The 23,409-nt window shown below is 45.7% G+C and overlaps 2 protein-coding genes across 10 annotated transcripts in view; one reads left to right on the top strand and one right to left on the bottom strand.

Annotated features, from left to right (window-relative positions):
• Positions 1-1,904: 1,904 nt before the first annotated feature.
• ORAI2 (ORAI calcium release-activated calcium modulator 2) lies at positions 1,905-14,314 on the top strand. Of its 9 annotated transcripts, none has more exons than XM_077311495.1 (3): positions 1,905-2,074; positions 8,663-8,745; positions 11,820-14,314. In XM_077311495.1, exons 2-3 carry the CDS (start codon positions 8,692-8,694, stop codon positions 12,363-12,365), a joined length of 600 nt encoding a protein of 199 aa, XP_077167610.1. In that variant the 5' UTR covers positions 1,905-2,074; positions 8,663-8,691; the 3' UTR covers positions 12,366-14,314. The 9 variants fall into 9 exon arrangements, with proteins under 9 accessions (XP_077167610.1, XP_077167605.1, XP_077167609.1 ...); XM_077311490.1 differs by having other exon boundaries at positions 8,663-8,903; XM_077311494.1 differs by lacking the exon at positions 1,905-2,074 and adding an exon at positions 2,176-2,361 and having other exon boundaries at positions 8,663-8,903.
• Positions 14,315-17,680: 3,366 nt separating this feature from the next.
• ALKBH4 (alkB homolog 4, lysine demethylase) overlaps positions 17,681-23,409 on the bottom strand; it is a 6,943-nt gene continuing 1,214 nt past the window's right edge. The window contains exons 2-3 of the mRNA XM_077311484.1: positions 19,900-20,097; positions 17,681-18,427 (exon numbers count right to left, since the gene is read on the bottom strand). Of these exons, the coding sequence (XP_077167599.1) occupies positions 17,753-18,427; positions 19,900-20,097 (873 nt within the window). The 3' untranslated portion in view covers positions 17,681-17,752. The remainder of the gene's footprint in view (positions 18,428-19,899; positions 20,098-23,409) is intronic.

Genomic DNA, 23,409 nt, shown 5'->3' with positions numbered 1-23,409 from the left:
GGGATGAGATGGAACCCTGGAAAGCCCCAGAGGCATCTGTTCCCCAGTACCACGTTCCGAAACCTACCTTTGAAGTAGGTCCAAACCCACCACGGGACAGTGCCTCCCAGTCCCAACCCCGAAAGGCAATCCAGGATACCATGATTGATGGTTTCAAATCACACCACGCTGACCATCTGCTGGCACATGCATTTCAGCAAGGTGACCAAGTCAAATTCAGTCTTATAACCAGTCCTGAAACCAGATTGTTTGGATCTGTTCCAATCTGAAGGGCTGTTTTTTTGTACAATATGTTTTAGTCCTGAAAGAGTCTCAAAGTGGCTTACAATCATCTGCCATTCCTCTCCTCATGACAGGCACTGTGAGGTAGGTAGGGCTGAAAGAGCTCTGAGTGAACTGTGACTGGCCCAAGGTTACTCAGCTGGCTGCATATGGAAAATAAATGGGGAAACAACCCCAGTTCTCCAGATTATAGGCTGCTGCTGCTCTTAACCACTATGCCAAGCTGTTTTCTTCAGGAATCCCTGAAATTGCCCAGTCCCCCTTGTTCAGTCACCTTGCACAAGCATGGTCCATTGGAGAACTCAGCACTCCCCTCCCCCAAGGTAAGCAGCATTTGTTTCAGGCATGATGCTTAGATGGTTTTAAAAGATTAGCTTGTGGCTTTTAGCCCAGGAGGCAAAAAAGCAAGGCATCACAGAGGCCAAAGCTCCCCCTGGGTCTAATGGGATGCATTAGCCCTCTGGACTAATGCATCCCATCTCCCGAGTCTCTCCAGGATGTAAACATTTAAGGGGGAAAGATCAAGCTCTAACATTCTGTGTCCCACATGAAGGGCTGAGGTAGAAGGGCAAGGATACTACATAAGTGAATTATATAATATTATTTATATATTTCCAGATTTCTAAGCTGCCCCACTCCCAAGTTGGTCTAATACTTTATTTTTTTTATAGCCTGCCCTTCTCAGTTGGCTCGGCAGGTAGCAGCAGAATACAACATGTAAAACAATATATCCATACTACATACGTATAGACCAACACGGCTACTCATTTGAATACACACGTTGAAGTCATTATACTAAACCAATCTAGAGTCAGGGGCACCTTTAAGACCAACAAAGTTTGATTCAGAGTGTGAGCTTTCGTGTGCACTCATGTTTCCTCAGATACAATGTCCAATATTGAGATTGAGATTGTAGTGATTGATATTGTACACAGTATCTGGTATTGATTGATATTGCATTGTAGTGATTGACATTGTACACAGTATCTGGAATTGATATCGTATTGTAGTGATTGACATTGTATACAGTATTCGGTATTGATTGATATTGTATTGATTAACTGACATTGTACACAGGATGTGGTATTGATTGCTATTGTAGTGATTGAAATTGCACACATTAGTATCGATTGACGCTGAATACAGTATTTAATATTGTACTGATTGACGTTGCATACAGTCTCTGGTGTTGATTGTGCATTGTGTTGATTAACTGACATTGTATACAGAATCTGGTATTGACATTGTATTGTAATGATTAATTGAAATTGTATACATTATCTAGTATCGATTAATTAGTGTCGTAGACACTATTTGATATTGTCTTGACTGGCATTGTATACAGGCTCTGGTGTTGACTGATATTCAATTGCTGACCTGCTATTGTTTCTGAGGAAGCTCGCGCCTTAACTCAAACCTGCCCGGACGCTAAATTAGTCCTGCTGCTTCAGACCAACCCGGCCCACCCCCCTGGCATCTAGTAACATTCTCCTGTGAAAAGAGCCGCCTTCAGAAAACCTTGCAGAGGTTGCTTCTCTGCGACCGACGCCAAGGAAGCGCGACCCTCCTTTTCCCCCTGCAGACTCAGAAGCGAGCAGAGGCGTCGCCGCGGTCCGCGCGTCACGTGACGGGGCCGCGCCCGCTCCTGCGGCCGGACCGGGCGGTCACGTGACGGGGCCCTGGCGTTGCCTTGGCAGCGGCGGAGGCGGCGGGCGTCTGAGGCGCTTCTTGGACCGCTGGCCGGACGGAGCGCCGCCTGCTGCTGCTGCTGTTGCTGCTGCTGTCCGGCCGGGTAAGTGGAGGCGGCGGCGCCTGGTTAGGATGGGGGTCCCGAGAGCGTGGGGAGGGGGGCTCAGGGATGCACAAGGGGCGATTTAGGGCGTGTCCTCCGCCCACTTTTGGCTGTGGGGGGGGGCCGCGTGGGATTGACGCCCCCTCGCTGCGGGCTCCCGCCTCTTATTTTCTCTTATCTTTTATTCGTGACGGGCATGTTTTATTCAAGGCGCGTGCCCGCTTCCTCAGCCGGTGGAGCAAGCCTCGCAAGGGTGCGGAGGTCAGGAGCGAGTAAATTAGTAGTGAGTGAGTAAACAGCCTTGCAACAGCTATGCAGCCCGGGGGATGAAGGCTGGATGGTGCCTTGCTGGAATAGCGGATAATAATAATGATAAACCACTATCTAATCGTTATGCTGTGGATTTGTTGCAACGCTGTTTGCTGCTAGTGGTTAGGAGCATGGATTTCGAATCTGGCGAACCGGGTTTGATTCCCCGCTCCTCCACATGCAGCCAGCTGGATGACCAGGAGCTAGTCACAGCCTTCATAGAGCTGTTCTGGCCAGGCAGTGATATCAGGGCTCTCTCAGCCTCACCCACCTCACAGGGTGTCTGTTGTGGGGAGAGGAAAGGGAAGGCAGATGTAAGCTGCTTTGAGACTCCTTCGGGTAGAGAAAAGCAGCATATAAGAACAAACTCGTTTCTATTATGTTTAATACATTGAAACAGATTTCCTCAAATATTGGATATAGGGGGCAGTTGCTAGGAAGATCTAATTAGAGTTAAGATGCAGGAGTAAGTGAGCAATAAATAACACATTTGGTAAGACATGTAAATAGCAGCACATTGGCATACATTTAATAAAGGAACAGATGTGAGAATTAACTTTGGCACTTTTTAGACCAATAAAAGTTTAATTTCTGGGTCTGAGGACTGAGTGACTTAGTGTGTATAATGAGATAAGAAGCTGATATCTCTGTTAAACCCTGGGGGTTCCATTGTTCGAAGTGTTGTAACAATTTTGTAGTGTTCGAAGTGTTGTAACAATAATTTAGCAGTCTCCCATTCCAGTCTCCTTCTGAAATTCCTTTGCAATGAAACAGCTGCTTTGAGGTCTCCTACTGAGTGCCCTGGGAGGTTGAAATGCTCTCCTATAGGTTTCTCAGTTTTGTCATTCTTGATGTCATATTTGTGACCATTTAGCCGTTGGCCTATTTGTCTTCTGTAAAGAAATGAAAGTCATTGTTTGTATTTAATGGTATATTCAATGTTAGAAGATGAGCAAGTGCATAAGGCTGAGATGGTACAATTGCTTGTCCAGTGATTGTGTTGTCTGGATATATGTGGCAGCAAAGTTGGCATCTGGGTTTGTTGCAAGTTTGTTGCATCCCCATGCTGCCATGGAAGCTTGATGGGTGATCCTGGGCCAGCCATGCACTCGCAGCCTACCTTACAGGGTTATTGTGAAGATAAAATGGAGGAGTGATTGATATAAGCCACTTCGGGAAGAAAGGTGGGATATGACATAAAATGCAGCCTTTAGCTAGAGCATAATATTCATGCATTGATTATGAACAGAATAGAACATTTTAAAGTATAAAAACAGTATTGATACATTGACATCCGTTTCATATAATGGAATCCCATTTTTGACCACTGATTATCTTTGAGTGTGCTCTATATACAATAGCATAAAATTTAGCAACCTGCCTAAAAGGGGCCTCTTTCCTTTGCCACAGGAGGGTTTTTTTCTTTCTGAATTGGCACCAGCCTTACCGAGTAAAGGGGAGATAAGACTAGCTCTGGACGACATACAAAATGGACATCTAAATAACACATGTCCGACAGTCTCCAGAATTGCAGAGACAGACTCCTTCAGTTCTAGGGATTTTCTCATACCGACCCTCTAAATTCACAGAGGGGAGAGCCGAACAGATCACAAACATGAATGCCCTTCTGTGATTTTTTTTATTTCCAGGTAAGAGAGGTATTCAACTGAGATTTGAATACATCTCAAGCTTGGAGGTGTTAAATACTCTGGGTAAAATAGAATATAACAACAACAACAAGCCTTTAATAGCATATAAAAGTACAATATAAGAAGGGAAAGTGCAAAAGGATCCACTGCTAGAGAAAACAAAGCAAAGATCATGTTTTAGAGTAAGACCTAATACATTTACGATTTCTCATGGCAAGATATAAAAACTTTGCCACTGGTTCAATTAGAATAAATAAATAAGGAAAAATGTTAAATTTGTAAATTATTTCATTTATCGTCTGCCTTGCTCATTAAGACACAAGATAGCTTCCCCCCCCACCCTTCTTTTTCCTTCAAGTCATAGCCGACATGGGTTTTCAAGGCAAGATATGTTGGGGGTGGGGTGGGGGTTAGCCATGGCCTACCTCAGTGTAGCAGCCCTGTACTTCCTTGCTGATCTCCCATCGATGTCGTAAACTGGTCTGCCTCGCCTGAGCTATCCAGGTCACAATTACAAAGCGATGTGATGAAGACCAGCAAGTGCATAAAATTAATGATGCAATAAAACTGGGCCGCACAGAGACGTTTTTAAAAAGGATAATGCAGCTGGGCCCTCATCTGGATAGCAGAGGCGAGCCCAGTCTTGCCCGATCTCGGAAGCTGAGCAGTTTCAGCCCTGGCCGGTATTTGGAAGGTAGACCACCAAGGAACACCCGCATTGTGAGTTGCCTCTTGCCTCAAAAACCCCAGGGGGTCGCCGTTGACGGCCAAACGAAACAAAAGCCACTGGATCACACTGAATTAGAAAGCAATGAAAGACAGTATCATGCATCACGTAAAAGATGCAGCGCAGAATATCTCTGTTTGAACTAGTGGGGTCTGCAATCCTCCCAGGGGTTCAGCCACTCTGGAAATGAGTCAGTGGAGTGCAAATATTTGAAAAACTATCCCAAGCAATTAGTTTCAGGAGGGAACAGGAGAGAGCCTGTGTGCAGGCTAGGATGTTTTCTTCCATCCCCCATTGCTCACAGTCTTTTGACCGTGCCTAACCAGCCGCTGAGATCTAAGGCTTTCCCTCCCGCTGAGCCTGAAGCCCAAGATGACAAACAAGATCAAAGCCAGCATCCTCCCGGTGCTCACAGAGCGCTTTGCTGACCTGAGCTGCGGCCAGAAAGCGCCTGCCAGCGCAACACCCACCAGAGAAGCCTCGTAGAGTTACGGCCAGGTTGAAGTTGACTGGGGCTACGCTGTCAAGATTAGGGTAGGTTTTATTTCCCGGTGGGTTTAATAATTTGCAGTGAGGTTGTCCTGTGACTTTTCTTCCCGCAACTGACCGGCCTGCGCCAGGTAAAATGGATTCTTCGTGCTCTGGGAAAGGGAGGGCCACAAGGGTAGCATTGCTGAGTGCAGCTGCGATTCAAGAATGGGTGCTTGGATCCTCCTCCTAGGGGCCCATTCAAGGATTTCTCCTTGCAAAATCCTTTCAGTGGTGGGAAAAGCGTAAAACTTGCTCCATAAGCTGTCCCGCATGATGGTGACACAAATGTGACATTAATGTTGCGTTGTTGTGTTGTGTTCATGGGCTGGGGAAGCCATGGTCAGTGGTGACGTGTGTGTGTGTGTGTGTCTGAGTGTTCATACGGGTTCTATTTTGATACATACGATGTCCTGTTCTAAAGACTCAGGACAAACCAAAAGACAATTGGGGAGAGGGGCTCCAAGAATCTGGCAAAGTAAAATAAAATGCTGTTAGATCCATTGAAGAAGAAGAGTAATATGCCGCTTTTCTCTACCAGAATCGCCTTCCCTTTCCTCTCCCCACAACAGCATATAAGAACCAACTCTTCTTCTTCTACTACTATGTTTTTGCCAGGCACAAGCTGTTGGAGGTGCCATCACCCTGGGGCTGAGGTAGCCATTTTGTATTTCAGGACTACTTACGGTACTGTCGAGAAAGTGGCTCGATCCACATACAACAAAACAAGCGTGCCTTACGTTGTAAGGTCACATGCGAAGCACTCCTAGTATATGTTCTTGTGACTGAGGGAGTCTGGCAATATATTTTAGATTTTACTGTATGGTTGATTTAGAAATCTGCTTCGCTGAATCACTCACCATCCCGTCCTGACCCAGCTCTTCTTGGCCCAACGAGAAAGGATGCAAGATACAAAAGAGGCAATTTTGACTCCTCCTGTCGTAATAATAGGGGCACCCTATTAAATCCATTTGCCAGAGGTTTCAGGGCTGAATGTACTCTCTGTGCAAAGTATTGTTTGATGCACCATGCCAAAATGAAGTGTAGGCTCGTGGCACCTTCAAAGGCCGATAAAATGTTATTCCAGCCTAAGCTTTCATGAACGAAAGCTCACTTCTTCAGATGGAAGATCAGTGTAAGCCCCTCTGGGCCCCCTCTGGGATCAAAGGTGTGGGGTATATAAGTGAAGCTAATAAAATGAATAAGTAGAAAGGGGAAAAGAACAGGCCTGTAACCAACACAATGATATGGAATGGATAAATCAAAGCAAGAAATGTAGCCACCATAAACTGCAGCCACACACAAGCAACCGTGGACGCAGCTAGCATATGTTGTGGAACAGGCTGAAGTAATCAGGAAGTCTCCCCCGTTTCCCTCGTTCCACAAACGCTGTAAAACAAAATTGTTCAGGAGGGTGTTTTTACAAAGGGGATAGGGCTAAATATAACAGAACGGCTCAGGAAAATGCTTTTTATAAAGGGAAAATTGGGGCTGTAATCTCCGCTCCGCAGGTCCCGTGCAGTTCTGACTGCTTTGTGTTCTGATTCTGTAGTTCCATTTTCTGCATTGTTTGACGTATTTTTATTTTTTATAACCCTAGCCATGTCTCAAGCTATTATGCTATTTGACTGTGTCTCCATTGGAAATTTTTTATGAGGAGATTGGATGAGCCCCTGTGTGTGCTTTTCAAGTCCCTGAGAAGGTGGGGGGCTGGACTGGGTGGCCCTTGGGGGTCTCTTCTGGCTCCGCATGATACTGATTGCATTGCTTTTACTGTGCTACCTGCCTTGAGTCTCAGTGAGAAAGGCAGGTGATACATAATTTAAATATACATATATATCCCAGAATCAAAAGCTGGTCTAGATTGGGAGAAGGTGTTGGTTTTGAAGGTTAGTAACAGAAATGGGCAATTTCAGAAGCTCCATTTTCAAAATTTTAAGCTCTGGACTGGGCAGTTAATGAAAGTCAAACTCCTTTGTGCTATCATCAGATTGATTACCTGTAGGAAATGTGGGGGTTCCCAACCTGGAGTGGAGAAGCAAGGAGGATGAATGAGACTGGAGTTCTGTTCTCAACAAACCTGCATGTTCTCTCTCTCTCTCCTACTGGGAACTCTCCTGAACATTGTGCCTTTAAAAATAAATAATGCAAATAGCGCTTTTCCATGTGCAGCCACGTTTGCATATCTTTTAGGGGTAGCTCTGGCAGAAACAGAGTGTATTTGACATGGATGACTGCCTGGAGAACAATAAAAAGAAGAAGAGGTACAGAAGAGGTGGGGTTGTGGTTCAGTGACCAAGCACCTCCTTTTCCTGCTGCAGATGTCAGGTTCAGTCCCTGCCATTTCCTGAAGGATCTGAGCAGAGCACCAAAGACTTAGTTAAAGAATGGTCCTGGGGTCCCTCCTGAGCCAGAGAGAAAAAGAGTTTGAAGGCATTTGTTACAGTGAGGTCAGAAATGTCAGTTCTCTCCTCCAGCAATCTGAAAGAGCTAAAGTCTGTCTTCTGTCCCGGTTTCCAGGTCTTCAGACGGCTTAGATGAGTAGTCTGCAGTTTAGCAAGCTATACTGTGATCAAGATAGAACACGAATAAATCCACAAAGCACCTAATATTGTCATACTGATACAGTTATCTGTATCTTTTTCCTGTTTCCTGTAAACCGCTCTGAGCCTTCAGGGAGGGCGGTATATAAATTAAATAAATAAATAAGAGGAGCTCTGCTAGACCAGCATCCTGTCTCACACATTGACTCACCTGTTCCTCTGGGTGGCCAACAACAGGGCACAGAGGCTGAAACCTTCTCCTGATGTTGCCACTTGGCTCTGGAATCCAGGGGATTAATGCCTCTGAACGTGAAAGTTCCTGCCAGTCACTATGGCTAGCAGCCATCGAAAAAGTCCCAGATTCTTCCGCCTTTCCTCATACGGAAGGCCTTTAACCCCCAATCGTCTTGGTTGCCCTCTTCTGTACCGGTGATAATTAAATATGGCATAACGTTTTATTCTGCCCTTGCTCATCCAGCTTGTTGTTATTCCAGCAGAGAGGGGAAAAAAGGATTGCCAGCTACTTATAAAAATACATTCTGAGAATATGACTTACCTTTCCAGAGATGTTTATACAGGGGTAGTCAAACTGCGGCCCTCCAGATGTCCGTGGACTACAATTCCCATGAGCCCCTGTAGGAAATGCTGGCAGGGGCTCATGGGAATTGTAGTCCATGGACATCTGCAGGGCTGCAGTTTGACTACCCCTGTGTTTATATATTGTTAATTTTGGCAGACAGATTCTGCGCTTTAGGACACAAATACCAATGGGTGGGATAAAACTAGGCCGGACCGTCTCTAAAAGCTGGCTTTCCTTAACTCTTCCCTGCAGCTTATCATTCACCATGAGTACCGAGTTGAATGTCCCCGCAGACCCTCCTGCCTCTGCCTGCTGTTCTGAGCCTGCCGCCAAAGGTATGGACTACCGGGATTGGGTCCGACGCAGCTACCTGGAACTGGTTACTTCCAACCACCATTCCGTTCAGGCTCTCTCCTGGCGGAAGCTCTACCTGAGTCGAGCCAAACTGAAAGCCTCCAGCAGGACCTCTGCATTGCTCTCTGGATTTGCCATGGTATGTTTTTTCAGTCGCTTAGTCACCGTCTTCTGCTGGAGGCAGGCTTTCTCGATCACAGTGTCGTGAAATCCTGGGGTTTCTTAAAAGCCCTGCAAGGGTTTTCTGAACGGGTGGGCGTTAATTAATGTATATTTATATATTTCTTAAATTGTTAAACCTTTATCGGGTGATGTGACCATATATGTCGAGCCACTCACCCTTCCCAAAATGGCCAGTGATGGGCTTGGGTGGGGTGGGGTGGGGAGGGGAGGGGCCTTGGCTGGGCATGTCCACAGCAATACTTCCCAACCATATTCTGCACCATTGCACCACTTCTGGGGGTTCACAAAACCTGAAGAATGTTTCAGGGGTTTCTCAACAGTAAAAAGATTGAGGAAGTCTGATTGAGAGGTCTGTGCACCTCTCTTTTTCGATGCTGCTGGGCATATCGCCCTCGAATGTAGAAAGCTTACCTGTGATCCCCTCCAGCTTTCCCACTCTTTCTAGAAGTGTCTGCAGCTGCTGTTTGGCTGGTATGCGACTAAGAAGAAGAAAGTCAAAACCCTGAATGGGCCAGATGAGAGATATTAGTCCTACAACACTGTTTTTCTGTGCAAATCTCTCCTTTAGCAGTTCATCTTCCCTAGATCAGAAGAAGAGTTGGTTCTTATATACTGCTTTTCTCTACCACAAGGAGTCTCAAAGCGGCTTACAATCACCTTCACTTCCTCTCCCTACAACAGGCACTATGTGAGATGGGTGAGGCTGAGAGAGCCCTGATATTACTGCCCGGTCAGAACAGCTTTATCGGGGCTGTGGCAAGCGCAGTCACCCAGCTGCTTGCGTGTGGAGAATCAAACCTAACTCACCAGATTAGAATTCAGCTCTCGTAACCACTGTGCCAAGCTGGATGGGCACAGGGTGGGAAGGGAAAACCGGTGAAAAGTAGACAGTGATAAGAGTAAAGCAGTAGGCCTTACGACCTTTCTCTGTCTTTCTCCAGGGAGGTAGTGCGAATTCTCCACATTCAGGTCCCCTGTCCTCCATATTTACCCCATCCAGTGAGGGTGAGAAACTGATTCACACATTACGAAATACAGAAAGCTTCAAAATAGGCCACCCACCCTGTGCAACAGTCAAACATGAATTGCATGTTCTCTTCCATTCTAGCACACACAGTGCCCAACTGAGATTGATCCCATGGTGGATGTGGGAAAAAGGCTTCAGCCTTCATTCCCATGTCATTTCCCTGATTGAAAATGGCCCCAGAGGACACATGGGCTTCCAGAACTGGCCGTGTAACACTCCTCCCCCAGAGCATTACAGTTTAAGGAAACAGCTGGGGAAGGAAGGTTTTTCCCTCTTGGAGGCTAGTGGGAGGAGAGTGCCTGAAAGTAGTGTAGACAGACACAGCAGCAGATCAAGCAAGGAAAGGAGACTGAAGGATTTGACCTGACCACCTTGCTAGCTCTGCCCCCCTCCCCCGCCCTGTATAGGCGTGTTCTCTGTCCCTCATTTCCAGCATAAACAAGGCAACGAGCCCATGCAGATTCCCAAGGGAATCTCTTCGCCTTGCCAACACAACTTTAAAATTCAGTTTCAATCGGACATCCCCCTGTGTGGCTTACATCAAGCCTAATGTGTTGCTTTGTTGAAGCTGATGTTCTGGGAAGTCCTATAGCCCGCATGTGCCATGGACAGAGATGTCATCACTGCGGAATGGAGAATGCTGCACCTTTATGTTGGGGTGTATTGACCAATGTGGCATTCCAGGAAGCCGTGAGCTGCCAGGAAGGAGTCCTTCTGCGAGCCGCTTCAAGAAACCACAGAAAATAAATTCTCCCTGTTTGTTCAGACCAGAAGTGAGCGTCTCCCCTAATCTTTGGTCTGCATCAGATCGGAAATAGGGTAGCCTGAAGATGTGTTTGCGGTAGGCATTGACATCTGGGGAGTCTTTGCACGGTGCTGATGTAAGGATGGGGAACTGTTTCCTTTTTGAGGAGTCCTGGTGGCACCATGTAGGTTGCTGCCGGTTGGCATATTTTATCCAGGGAGCCTGTTAACTGGAGCTCAGTTCAAGGCTTAGGAAAGCCTGGAAGCTTTCAGTCAAATTCCAAGCACAGGAGGGAACCTTTGAGCCAAGCTACCTTTGTTCCTGTCAAAGACACTGCAAGGTTTACTGTGATGTCCAAGTGTGGCCATAGAACAGCAGTTTCCCGGTTTATTTCATCCATTCTTTGGGATTCTATTAACGTCTCTCAACTTTTAACTGGTTAGGAAGATTTGCCTTCACTAAAATATACCACTTTTTAGAGACACTTAGTTTCCAGTTTAGGAATTCCCTGCCACCCACCGCTTCCTAGGCTCTAGAAATTGCTAGAGTTTTTAAAGGCTGAAATCCTGCTTCTTTAACAAAAAGAAATTCTCTTAAGGCAATGAGTAGCTTAAGGGTTGTTTAGCTTGAGGACTCCCTTTCTTTATATATCTGGGCTGTTCATCTTGACTGGAGTCTCAAGCCCTGCTTCAGAGTGTTTTCAAAACGGTGGGTGTGTTTCTGATTCACTCCATAATACACTCACACATCTTAAAAAAAAAAAGAGGCCTTTTTGATCCTTGTAAGTTTTCCCTACCTGTGGGACACACGGCTTGGGGGAGAGGATTTTTGGCGAGAAAACGACATGGCAGGAAATGACTAGAAAGCCCTCTTCCCCTGCGAGCTGCTCTTAAATCACAGTCCAAGTGTGTGCATTCACCTTTAAAAAAAAAAAATCCCCAAAACAATGCCGGAGCATAACATGATGTACTGTTCTGCCTGATCGCCTATCCGGAAAGCTTTGTTTCTCACCTAGGGCGTGGTCCTACATTAGCAATCCCAGCAAGCCCATTTTCAGGGTGGCAAGCAAATATTCAACAGGAGGTGTTGATGCTTTTCAGGTGGCCATGGTTGAAGTCCAGCTGGAGATGCAGTACCAGTACCCTCAGATGCTGCTGATCGCCTTCAGCGCCTGCACCACCATCTTGGTGGCCGTCCATCTCTTCGCCCTTCTCATCAGCACTTGCATCCTGCCCAACGTGGAAGCGGTAAGTAACATCCACAACCTGAACTCCATCAGCGAGTCTCCCCACGAGCGCATGCATCCTTACATCGAGTTGGCGTGGGGCTTCTCCACTGTCCTGGGGATCCTCCTCTTCCTCGCCGAGGTCGTCCTCCTCTGCTGGATCAAATTCCTGCCGGTGGACTCCGTTTTGAAGAACGACACCACGGTCGTCCAAAAGCCGAGCAGCCACACGGGCTGGCAGGCGGCCCTCATCTCCACCATGATCATGGTCCCCGTGGGGATCATCTTTGTCGTCTTCACCATCCACTTCTACCGGTCGCTGGTCCGCCACAAGACGGAGCGTCACAACCGAGAGATCGAAGAACTTCACAAACTGAAAGTGCAGCTAGACGGGCACGACAGGGGACTGCAGGTTGTTTGATGGACAGACACATCTACCTGCCCGGTTGTATGCTCAGCAGAAGTTTGTCACGACAGGGATGAATGAAAACAGATGCAGAACACCCCCTGGAGACCTGTAACCCTCGGTCACCAATCTTGTCCTGTTTGATGGCTTTTTGTAGGTCTGGACGAGCCACCTTCTCCGGTCTTTTATGTCTGAAAGCAACACTGCCAGGCTGCGAAAGCCAAAGGTGTCATCTGCATCCCAAGAATTGTCCGAAGACGGGCTTGATTTTCAAATTAAAACCCAATTAAGCTGTCCTTTACAATCCATTTTACTTTAGTAAGGTAGGGTGAGTGTTCTGGGGTGCTTTTTTTTTGTTATTGGAGGAGGCAGAACAAGGGGAGGGGGAGGGGAGGGGACAGAACAAGGAAAGAACTGTAAGTTATCCAGAACTTGCACATTGGCAGTGGGTTCACACCTGTTTTCAGAGACGAGTTGTCAAGCAGCAGTGTGTTCCCATCCGTTGGGAATCCACCAAAGCCCATGAAATGCAGTCATTCGACATCTTTTACAAGGGGGTTCACCTGGAATAATGATGGGGAAGAACGTTCTAGCCATTGGTTCAAGCTTGTTCTTCCTTTGATTTTGTCTGCACTTGTTCCATACAGCCTTGGTAAGGGCATCCTTCCCTATCCTATTGTTTACTTCACTGAGAAGGGGAAAAAAATCTTGTTGGTCAAGAAGCTCCAGCGCTATTGGGTATTTGGAGCATCTGGGTATCCTTGGGAAGGCCAAGGTAGGGTAGTTAGAAAAAGGGGGAAAGGTTTTAAGGAGCCCCGTGTAGAATTTCACGAGAAGACTCGCTTTTAGGAATTAGTCCTTGGACTGGCAAGGAACAAGGACCTGAAGGACTAGCAAGGCAGGCGTCTAGGACAGGCACATCCTGACTGCAGGGACAGCCCCGTGGCGGAGTCCATGGCTTTGCAGAAGATTTGACCAAGGAGATGCACATTGTATGAGTCAGTACCACTAAGCAGAAAACAGGTGCTGTTATCTGCTGTTGCCTCCCCCCGTCAAAAAATATTACTGGACATAAAAACAAGGAAGAGAGACAATTTGGGGAGGGTCTGAATCAACCACGTTTTTTCACAGCATTGTGGTCCCTGAAGCCCTGCTGCTTTGACCAAGATTTAAGTTCTTATGTATCATCTGTATCTTGCTTGTGTGCATTCAAGGGGCAATTAAGCTAGCTGAAATAGGAATGATGAAGATCCATCTGTAGTCAAAAGCCTCCTTCCATTGTCACATGATCGCTAAAGAGATGTGGTAAAGATGACTAAGGTAAATCTGGAGAAATTAGCTTCCAAGGCAGCTATTCTGTGCTCATTTAGGAGGAAGCCGCATTGAATGTTATAGCAGTGGTAGTCAACCTGTGGTCCTCCAGATGTCCATGGACTACAATATCCATGAGCCTGTGCCATGAGCGTTCGCTGGCAGGGGCTCATGGGAATTGTAGTCCATGGACATCTGGAGGACCACAGGTTGACTGCCCCTGTGTTATAGGACAAATTTCCAAGTAAGCACATGCCTTCCAGCTGTTATGCCATCTCATCCTGCATATCAGGTCTTTGCACATCCTCAGAAGTGCTGTTTAGTATGGACTTGAGGGGTGGCACATAAAAGGTTTATGGTCCCCCTGACCACTGCACTCTTTTTTAAAAATACACTGTCCGCGGAACAGGGTTATTTGAAGAAGCAACTCCGTGCACTCACCTATTTCACTGTACATTGCTGCCAAAACATTTCACCAAGATTGTTAACTGCATAACGATACTATGTACCTAACGGCTATCCCTTATCCTTCCATTTCCCTGCCTGCGGAATACTGGTAATTCTAGTAGAACAAATAAGCATATAGTATTTATGACGCATACGAATTGTGAAATCCACCTAAACTGCCAGTTATTAAATACTTCTAAAACCATTTTGGGCAGTGTTTTTCTAAAGGAAAACATGACTTTCTTCTTCCATTAGCGTTCGAATGACTTGCTTAAGGGGAAGGCGAGGAGCGTTCCCAGGGGCTTTTGTTCCATGGCCCCGAATCATAGACCCAGCATGTATTTTTATCCGTGAGATCTTTTGACAGCTCCAGTAATTCAGCGGGCAGTTACGGTGCATATGTGGCAGAACAGGAACGTGCAGTTCCACAGTCATGAGCTGTAGCCGGAGCAAATTGTGTTCAGGAGCTTGAATGGTACAGTCAGTGCTTGGCACGCCCATGGCGAACGAGGCAGCTACGTTCTCCGTGCCTCTTTCGAGTCCCAAGTTCTTCCGGAGTCTGTCGGAAAGGGCCAAAAACCTGGGAGGGCCATTGCCTGTCACAGCGGCAACTTGCTCAATGAGATGACCCATTTGCTTTTTACCCTTGTCACTTCTGCCCACCCCCGCCTGCATCTCACAGAACTAGAGGTGGTGCCTGTACAGCTGGCGCAGGATCCTTGGGTGAGAGACTTCTAACAAATCAAACTAAATCTCAGAGGTGATCTATTGAGGGAAGGGGCACGTAGCGAGAACTGCCAAGTCACAGACACTGTAAGGAAAAACATTCTGGTAGGTTGAGCCGTTGGCATTCACCGTATACGTGGGAGTGTCTCTCCTTTTGCATGTGAGCGCGCATGGGTGCGGATGACCCAGGAGCCAGAGCAAAATAACTTGGCCGTTAATTGAGGAAAACAAAGAGCGGAGCCGTTTGAAGTCCGCAGGAGCGCCTGACCATGCTGTGTGCTCGAAGAACGAAAACATTTGACGTTGGCGGGAAGAAGCAAGCCCTCGCACTGCCCAGTTCAACAAGATGGATCGGAACTATCCGACCCGTTTTCCACAAATGCTCAAAAGTCCTTTCCCAGCCATTCCTACCCGAGAGCATTTAAGTGGAGATAAGAGATAGGACGTAGGGCCCTCCGCAGGGCCAAAGGTGTGCTCTGTCACTGAGCTATGGGCTGTACCATAAGGTATCTCTGGAAACAACAGATCCCTTCCCTCCTGTACCATCCTCAAGGGAGCAAACTCTGCAACTGGACTGCAGTCTTGTGGCCCTTCCTGGCATACCCAGGGAACTGCTGATTGCCACTGTGGGATGGCAGGTGAATTTTTTCCAGGCCAGGCTGGATTCTGGAGATTTTGGGTGATGGTGGGGAATCATTTGGGCATGAAATTGGGGTCACTGTGGGAAGGCAGGTAGTTGTGAGTCCCTGTATTGTGCAGGGGGTTGGACCCTGGAGGTCCCTTCCGACTCTTATGTTTCTATCTAGGGCAAATGAGCTGGAGACCAGAGAAAATGGGACCCTCCACCTCTATGCAGGATGCACAAGCTGCTTGTCCATACAGAATCTATCTCTCTACCTCTTCACTGCCACAGCATGTTACTTCAGTGTACAAAATTGGTGTGTGCTGTTACACGTATACAAACAGATCTTTCCTTGTAGGAATGCTTTACAGATTCTATGAGGAAGCCTTAACCTCTTTCAAGAACTATCAGTTTTGCCCCCCTGTTCAAGTTGTAGAATTTCTGACACTTGTCGTCCTTAGTGTGTACTTTACCGCCCGGATCTTTTGGAAAACAAGCAGCTTAAGTTCTTAAAGCACCTTTAAGGCTCTTACAGCGGCTGCAAGCAAAGCAGCTAAAAGCCATTCCATAGTTATTAACTATAGATTAAAAAAACATGTTTGCACTTTTTTTTTTTTCAAATCTGTGCAAGCATATCCAGGAACTGCAGAATGCCTTTTGAAAGTCCGCAGCCCAGCCATTTCCTCTGTTAGGGATTCTTGCTGTGTATGGTCATTTCAGCACCCATTGATTCTGTTCTTGTGACCCGGTGCAGTGATCTGGACAACACAGGTGTGCTGGAACATTGTTGACATGCATCTTTGCCCATGGCCTACGTTACTTCCCCCCATTCGATGAGCTGATAGCAGCATTTTCAGCCCCAACAGCGAAGGTCACATGGAGCCATTGGCTGGGGGGTCTCTCTGCCCCTGCCATTCCAGGTCTTCCAGCCTGTGTCTTCAAGCCCTCCCTCACCTTGATTCATCCTCTTATTCAATCAGTTCTTGTCCACCTCCACCCAGACAGGTCATTTACATGTAGGCTACACGGGTCTTTCTTCAAGCTGCTAGCTGTTCTTTCAGTTGTGGCATCCTGCTGTCCCCCCCCCCCCCACACACACACACAAAGGAAGCTGAAGCCAGTTGCTGGTCTGTGCCTCCTGCTGCATGGGGGGGGGGGAACCTAAAAGTTCTGACATTTGCTTTTGCCTGTTCTGTGGCTTTTTGGGCCTGGAAGACCATTATTGTCTGAAGCTGGCAACGCTACCTAGGTCTAAAAGTTTATATCTCACAAGTTTGGGAGGAGGGGAAAGACTTTTGTCCTGAAACACAAAAGGGTGGCCCATTAAAGCAAGCAGTATTCAGCCTTGGTACAAAGTAGTTCTTCAGCACAGCAGCGTTCAAATGGCATTCTGGGGTGCGCATTCCTCCGCAAAAAGATCAGTAATGGTAAAGATGACCTCCCTGCCCTTTGCTGTCTCTTTGACAAAGGACAACTGCAGAGGGTAAGACAAGAATAGCCTAGCTGGATCAGTCCAATAATTCATCTAGTCAGCTTTCTGTTCCCCACCATAGCCAACCAGGTAGCCTTGGAAAGCCACAAGGGCCAAACACCTCCATTTTGCCTTTCCCCACAAACAACTGCCGCTCAGAGAGAGACAGCTTTGGAGCGTGGAGCTTTCCTTAGCCATGATGGATTTCTCCTCTATGCATTTACTTTTTCCTGGTGAAAAACCATCTAAACCAGTGTGCACTGGTGGTATAAATTGGATGTCCATTATGTGTGAAGTATGTGTCATTGAGTATGTTCTGAACCATCTGCCCACTAATTTTGATGGGTGATCTTAAGTTATAGAATAAAATATAGAAAAGTTCATTTTCTTCATACCATGTATAACTTTATAAACATCTCTATCACATCATACCCCCAGTGGTCATGTTTCTATGCTTTTTAGCCTTGATTCATAAGGAAGGTGCCCTAGCATTTGAGATCATTTCTGCTGCTCTTTTCTGTACCTGTGAGATTGCTGTGTGTGCAAGGGTGCACTGACAGTTCACGTGGAATGAATGTCAGGCCCAGCCTTATCCTTTGAAAACATGAGTTCTAGGGCAGATGAGGAGGGCTTCTTTAGCAAACAAATCACTGGAAGAAATTCCCAATAAGTAGGACGCTTGGAAAACCCAGCATTCACAGAATACTTTTTACAACTTTGCTTCTTGGAAAGAAACGAAACAAGGCAAGTTCATAAAAGCTCTACACTTTAATTTTCAGTTAACAAAACAATCAAATCTGGCTCACCATTCTTTCTCTCCAGTGTTTACATGGGTGTTCCCTGGAATGTTAGGGCAATTTGAAGCAGCTTTCTACCCAGTTCTTCTTGCTCCCCTCCATCACTGAACTCCTGAGACAGCTCTCTGAAAGTGGCACAGATCCGGCGACCTGTGATATGATGCCGATGAATGGCATGTTTCCATGCGTAGCGCGCAGGGCCATACAAAACCACCAGCGATCTCCTAGGCAAGTGGACAGCAACAGTAATGTCTTTGGACGGAACCAACCTTGTGGCAGAAGAGCAGTCCGCTTCCCATCCAGTCGTGATTCTAAGTCTATCAGAAGTAAAACCGGTTGGCTGATGATGCTTCTGAGAGGCAGAGAGAGATCCAGAGGCACGCAGCTGCCCTGTTTCACTAAGGGAAGTGGGGAATAACTGGACACTGTCCTCAGAATCACAAGACATGGAAAGCACCGTGCTTGATAGCAAGTTCACACTCACTAGGCGCTCCCCCCAAAGCCACCAGTCGTCCAAGTGAGGGTCAATGGCGGATCCTCTCTCAGGGCCGTAATCCAAATTGCACTGCTCAACGGGAGAGAAGCCCTTCAGTGGGGAATGGTTTTTCATCCGTGTCACAAGCTCCTGGCTGAATTCAGGCAAGCCGGAAAAATTCGCCACTTTCAGTTTGTGCTTCTTGAAGTTGACTTTGGGGCCATAGTCCTATTGAAAAGGGGGAAAGGGGGAGAAGATACTTGAGGTTGCATGGAAGCATGGCTATGAAAATTAGCTGTGAAGCCCTTGTTCAAGTCTTGCTTTAGCCAAGAAGGGAAGAGCTGGTTTTAGCCCGGTACCTCTTTTGTTCAGCTCTCCACCTTTAACGTGGAAATAATAATTCTGATCCACCATGCAAAACTATTGATAAGGATTTCTGTGGGAATGGTTTTGAAGCCCTCTGAAAGGTTGCGAGCTGTGTATTCCTCACATCTGTAACCTCACGGTCTGCAAGTCTGATCTAGTTCAGAATTAACCCTAAAATAATCTCACGGTGCCATTTTTTAAGTGAAGGTTTCTTGTCGTGAGGAACTGGAAAAGTGCTGGCAGAACCTGCAGAACTATCAGAATCCAGAGGAGTGCAAGGCTACATTTCTCGTGACTGGGATGTGAGGGCTGAATGCTCTCCACAAATCTGCACCCTGCCCTCTTAAGTTGTATAGAAGCAGAGTAAATTCTGCTATTGGAGGCGGCAGAATCTTTAAAATAACTAATTATTTAGAATCTTGTAACATTCACGAGATGTGGTGACAGTTGGTAGCTGGAGGGAGTGTTTAAAAAGAAAGTCCAGACTGTTTTGTAGAAGACAGGCCTATCAATCACTATTAATCGTGAGAGTTAGAATTTGGAAGCTCTATCTTCAGAGACCTATGGGTCTGAAGACCAGGTACTGGTGATAAACAGAAGTGGGTATCATCTGTGTTCTTTCCCAGAGGCATCTGGCTTGCAAATCCTGATGGACTTAATAAAATCTTTTAAATCTTCTAAACCATTAGAAGCAGTACATGAAAAGAACTCTGCTGGATCAGACCCACGTGGACATCTCGTCCAGCATCCTGTTTCGGAGGCAACCAACCAAAAGTCTTTCTAGCATTGCTTTTCAGGCATTGCAACTTTAAGCATAATTGGAGGGGAAGTGGGAAAATATTCTCCTCCTTCTGCCATAACACTGGAATTTGGGAGAACACAATGATTCAGGACAGGGAACAGGAAATCTGTTTCACCTGACACAGAATTGACTTGTAAAACTCATTTCTACAGGAAATTGGGGTGTCTACCAGCTTGAAAATGGTGGCTGACAAATTTACGGGAGAAAGCCATCATGGCTAATAACGACTGTTAGATTAAATGGAACCTTTGTGTTTCCAGGCACTATGCCTCTGAATAGATGGGGGACAAAAGCCAAGTGAACTTTTAGCCTCTATGTCCTTGTTTGTGGACTTTCTAGGGCATTTTGGTTGACCATTGTGGAAAACAGGCTACTGGATTAGATGGACCTTTGGTCTAATCTACAAGGGCTCATATATATATATTTTTAAATGAAGGAGATAGGCATAAATACATTTGCCCAGGTTGGGGTAAAAAAGCCAGGAAGACGGAAGGCTTCTGCGCTAGGAGAATTTTCAGCACAAGGACAAGACCTGCTTTTGTCGGCCAGATTGCGATGGCTTCCAAGCATTTTGATCCATCAGCTTCACCAGCTTGCTCTCCTCCTCTAGGCTTACAAAGTCTTGCAGCAAAAAAACTCCTGGAAATGGAAAGGCCCAGCCTGCAAATTCCGATTGCTCTTCTCCCACGGCTAAGCCCGCTAGTGGACAGTAAACAAAGTTCTCTCTTTTCTGAGAAAAAGAAGGGAGGGAGGGAAGAAAGAGAACATTTTCCATTTGAATACGGTTGTACAAAAAATAGGTTATTGACAGTTCAACCTACTTTGAAAGATTCCACTTTACATAAGCGTAGCATCCTTACTGCAACCTTGCTCAACTTTTTTGCCGTTGAGAAACCCCTGAAACATCCTTCAGGCTTTTAGAAGCCCCCAGAAGTGGTGCCACTGTGAAGAATATGGTTGGGAAGCATAGCTGTGGACACACCCACCTGGCCCTCTCCTCTTCCCACCACATCCATGCCCATCACTGGCCATTTTGGGAAGGTGGGACAAGTTGACATAACCATATGTGGTCATATCTCCCGATAATTTTTTAGCAAATTAAAAAAAATATTTTAAAGATTAATTAACTTCCATCCATTTAGGAAACCCTTTGAGGACCGTCAAGAAACCCCAGGGTTTCACGAAACCCTAGTTGAGAAAACCTGCCTTACTGAATGAGCTGTCTTTGAGTATAAGTCTGTGTGCTGCATTTTGGGATGATCAGCATTCTCTATTGGAGGGCAGGCTGCTAGTTTGCATTAACTAGCTCCATCAACAGAAGCAAGTCCTTTCATTGTATAGAACTGGTTTTGAGTTATTCCCTTCAAAGTGAAGGGAAATGATGCTTGCTTGTTCTTCATCATTCAATTAATGGAATTTGGGAGAACATTCTAACTAGAGGATTCCTTTAATCCCATCTATGTTCCAATTTTTTATTGATAAAATGTGTAATATTAAATAGAGCACATTTAAAACAGGATAGATGCAAAGTATGTGAACCATTTTCAAGCATGCAATCAGAAGTGTGTGAATGTTACAGTGAGGATTTTCTAGGATGAAAATGATGTGTAAAATTCTTTCCTGAACCATCAAAAGGGCTAAATGAAGCAAAGCTACTCCATCCACTTGCAAGGAATGGAAATACATAGGGATGAGGAAGGAGCGCAAAAAACTAGACAGCCTGTTCTCTGGAAGGAGGCATGAAAAGAAAGTAATCAAGGCCGGTGGTTAAATATTTCACCAGCATTTGTTTGACTTTAAAAATTCTCTTACTAAAAACATTGGCAGAATAACGGTCTGAAATAATTTACTCATGTCTTAAAAGCTTCCCATTTCCTGGCGTTTTGTTATAAAAGGAGCAGAGATTGTTTTAAAACTATAAATACCTTTTGTAAATATGTTTATCTTAATATCGTTTGCATGTCAGAGGTCTTAATCGTGGCTGAAGGTTCTGCTCTGCTTGTTGTATTCCTTTACAGGCTCTCTTCTGCTAGTTTAAAAGTACTTTGTTGAAGGTATGCTAGAGAAACCAGAACTGTCTAGCAGTTGGCTGTGATCAACAGTTCAGAATCATGAGATATGGCAGGCCATGGACTGTGAACACAAAGGGTTCATATGCATAAATTTCCTTGCATGCGTGTGCAAAACAAAATGCAGTCCACGCTCCCTTCTTGAGAATTCGGGTAGGGAGGACCTGGATTCTGAATGTGCAACTCAAGCAATTAATACTAAAATTTTAACAAGGCATCTTCTTGCTACTCCCCCAAAGCAAAAATAGCAACATAACTGGGACAGTGGTTTACCAGGGACAAGTTCCAGTTGTACAGGTGATGTCCTTGATAAATAGAAACTGTATTTAGCCTTTGATAGCGCTATTTGGATATTTTTCAGCTGGCTAAGTGCCCTTGGAAAGCTCACAGGTGGCAGGATGTAACAGCCATATGCATCTGGTTCTACTGCCTTTGATGGAGGCTCCAGGTAGCATCTCATACGTTGATAAATTCTTCTATGTCTTTGTGAGGTAGTAGTTAAGAGTGGCAGACTCTAATCTGGAGAAACTGGTTTAATTCCCCACTCCTCCACATGCATTCATCTGGGTGACCCTAAAGCTGTTCTTGCAGATCCACTCCCTTAGAGCTCTCTTAGCCCCACCTACCTCAGAGGATGTCTGTTACGGGGAGCGGAAAGGAACAATGTTTGTAATCCACTTTGGGACTCCTTCAAATAGTGAAAAGCGGGGTACAAAAACAGCTTTTATTCTTTTAAACATAATTAAGAACTCGAGAGGCTGTGAAAGCCAGGAAGTCACAGGCCGAAATCTCATCATGCCCATGATTTGGGCAGGATAGTTCTGCCATTCCGATTTGCGGAGTTGTCTTAATGGTTAATGATGTAATATCATGTGAAGTGCCTGGGGCAGTGAAAAAACCCAAGCTCCCCATACATTGCTAAATATGGGTTTGGAGGGGTCCTCACTGTTATGATTTTAAAAGTGCCTGAAAACCATGGCACAGGTGCCAAGTGCAATCTTAGGGGAGATATTACCCCTTCTCTTCCCCACTATGGGTTAAAACAGCTCTTCCGAGATGGGCCCTGCCAATGATGCACTCCTACCTCATGTAAAAACAGCAGTTTTAGTACGTAAGGCTCCACAGGATTGTTAGCTTTGAATAATACTTCAGACATGTAACCCTGTCCACCTGCTGCAACAAGAGTTTCTTTGGGGCACCTCCAGAACAAAGATTTATTGTGGCAGAAGCTTTCTTGCACTCTTGTCCACTTTATCAGATGCACACAGGGCTGTCCTCAGCTGAGCATTATATATAATCACTCAGTGAAGACATCATCAATCCATAAAAACATCAGTTAACAGATATAATACATACTCTGCTAACTAAAGACTGGGGGGGGGGGATCCAGTGACTCCATTCAACTGCTGTTTTCCTCCATCAGAAACTGTGTATGTGTGTGTATGCTATCTGCCTAAAACTACCTACTGAGACATATGTATGTTTTTTTCAGTTTAGGATATTATGTGTAGGGAGATAATGTGTATTGTATATAGACTCTATGTACTAAGGTCTGTCAACAGAGGACAAATTATTTCTGGACAACTGATGAGGAAGAGTGAGGTTCTTTTTCTTGTCTATGCGGGGGGGGGGGGGAGTGGAATACAATTCTGCAAACATTGAACTCCCAGATGCCAAGAGGTATTTAATACTGTTTCACGTACTCCTTCCAATTCAAGGCAAAGGAAGGGTCCCAAAAAAACACAGTAAAAGGGCCTCTTTTAGGTAGCCCCACACTTGAAAAAGAATAAACTAAGAGATACTTTAGTTGGTACTAAAAGAACAAAATGCCCCCTTGTTGCTTAGCACAGTTACTAATGGATTTTTTAATGTGAACTATGTACATGTACATATTAAGAGTATCAATACAAGTATGTACACATAAATATTAAAAGTATCAATACAAATATAAAAATCACAGCAATTTTGTGGCA

The sequence above is a fragment of the Paroedura picta genome, chromosome 15, assembly GCF_049243985.1.
Source record: "Paroedura picta isolate Pp20150507F chromosome 15, Ppicta_v3.0, whole genome shotgun sequence".
Lineage (NCBI taxonomy): Eukaryota > Metazoa > Chordata > Lepidosauria > Squamata > Gekkonidae > Paroedura > Paroedura picta.
Note: the sequence above shows the minus strand (reverse complement) of the source record. Positions and strands in the feature narration are given on the sequence as shown.

Excerpts from the sequence above, each read along its gene's own strand:
- ORAI2 (XM_077311490.1), top strand. The coding sequence starts at position 8,676 with ATGAGTACCGAGTTGAATGTCCCCGCAGACCCTCCTGCCTCTGCCTGC. Across the intron at positions 8,904-11,819 it reads TGCTCTCTGGATTTGCCATG|GTGGCCATGGTTGAAGTCCA; the intron begins GTATGTTTTTTC and ends GATGCTTTTCAG.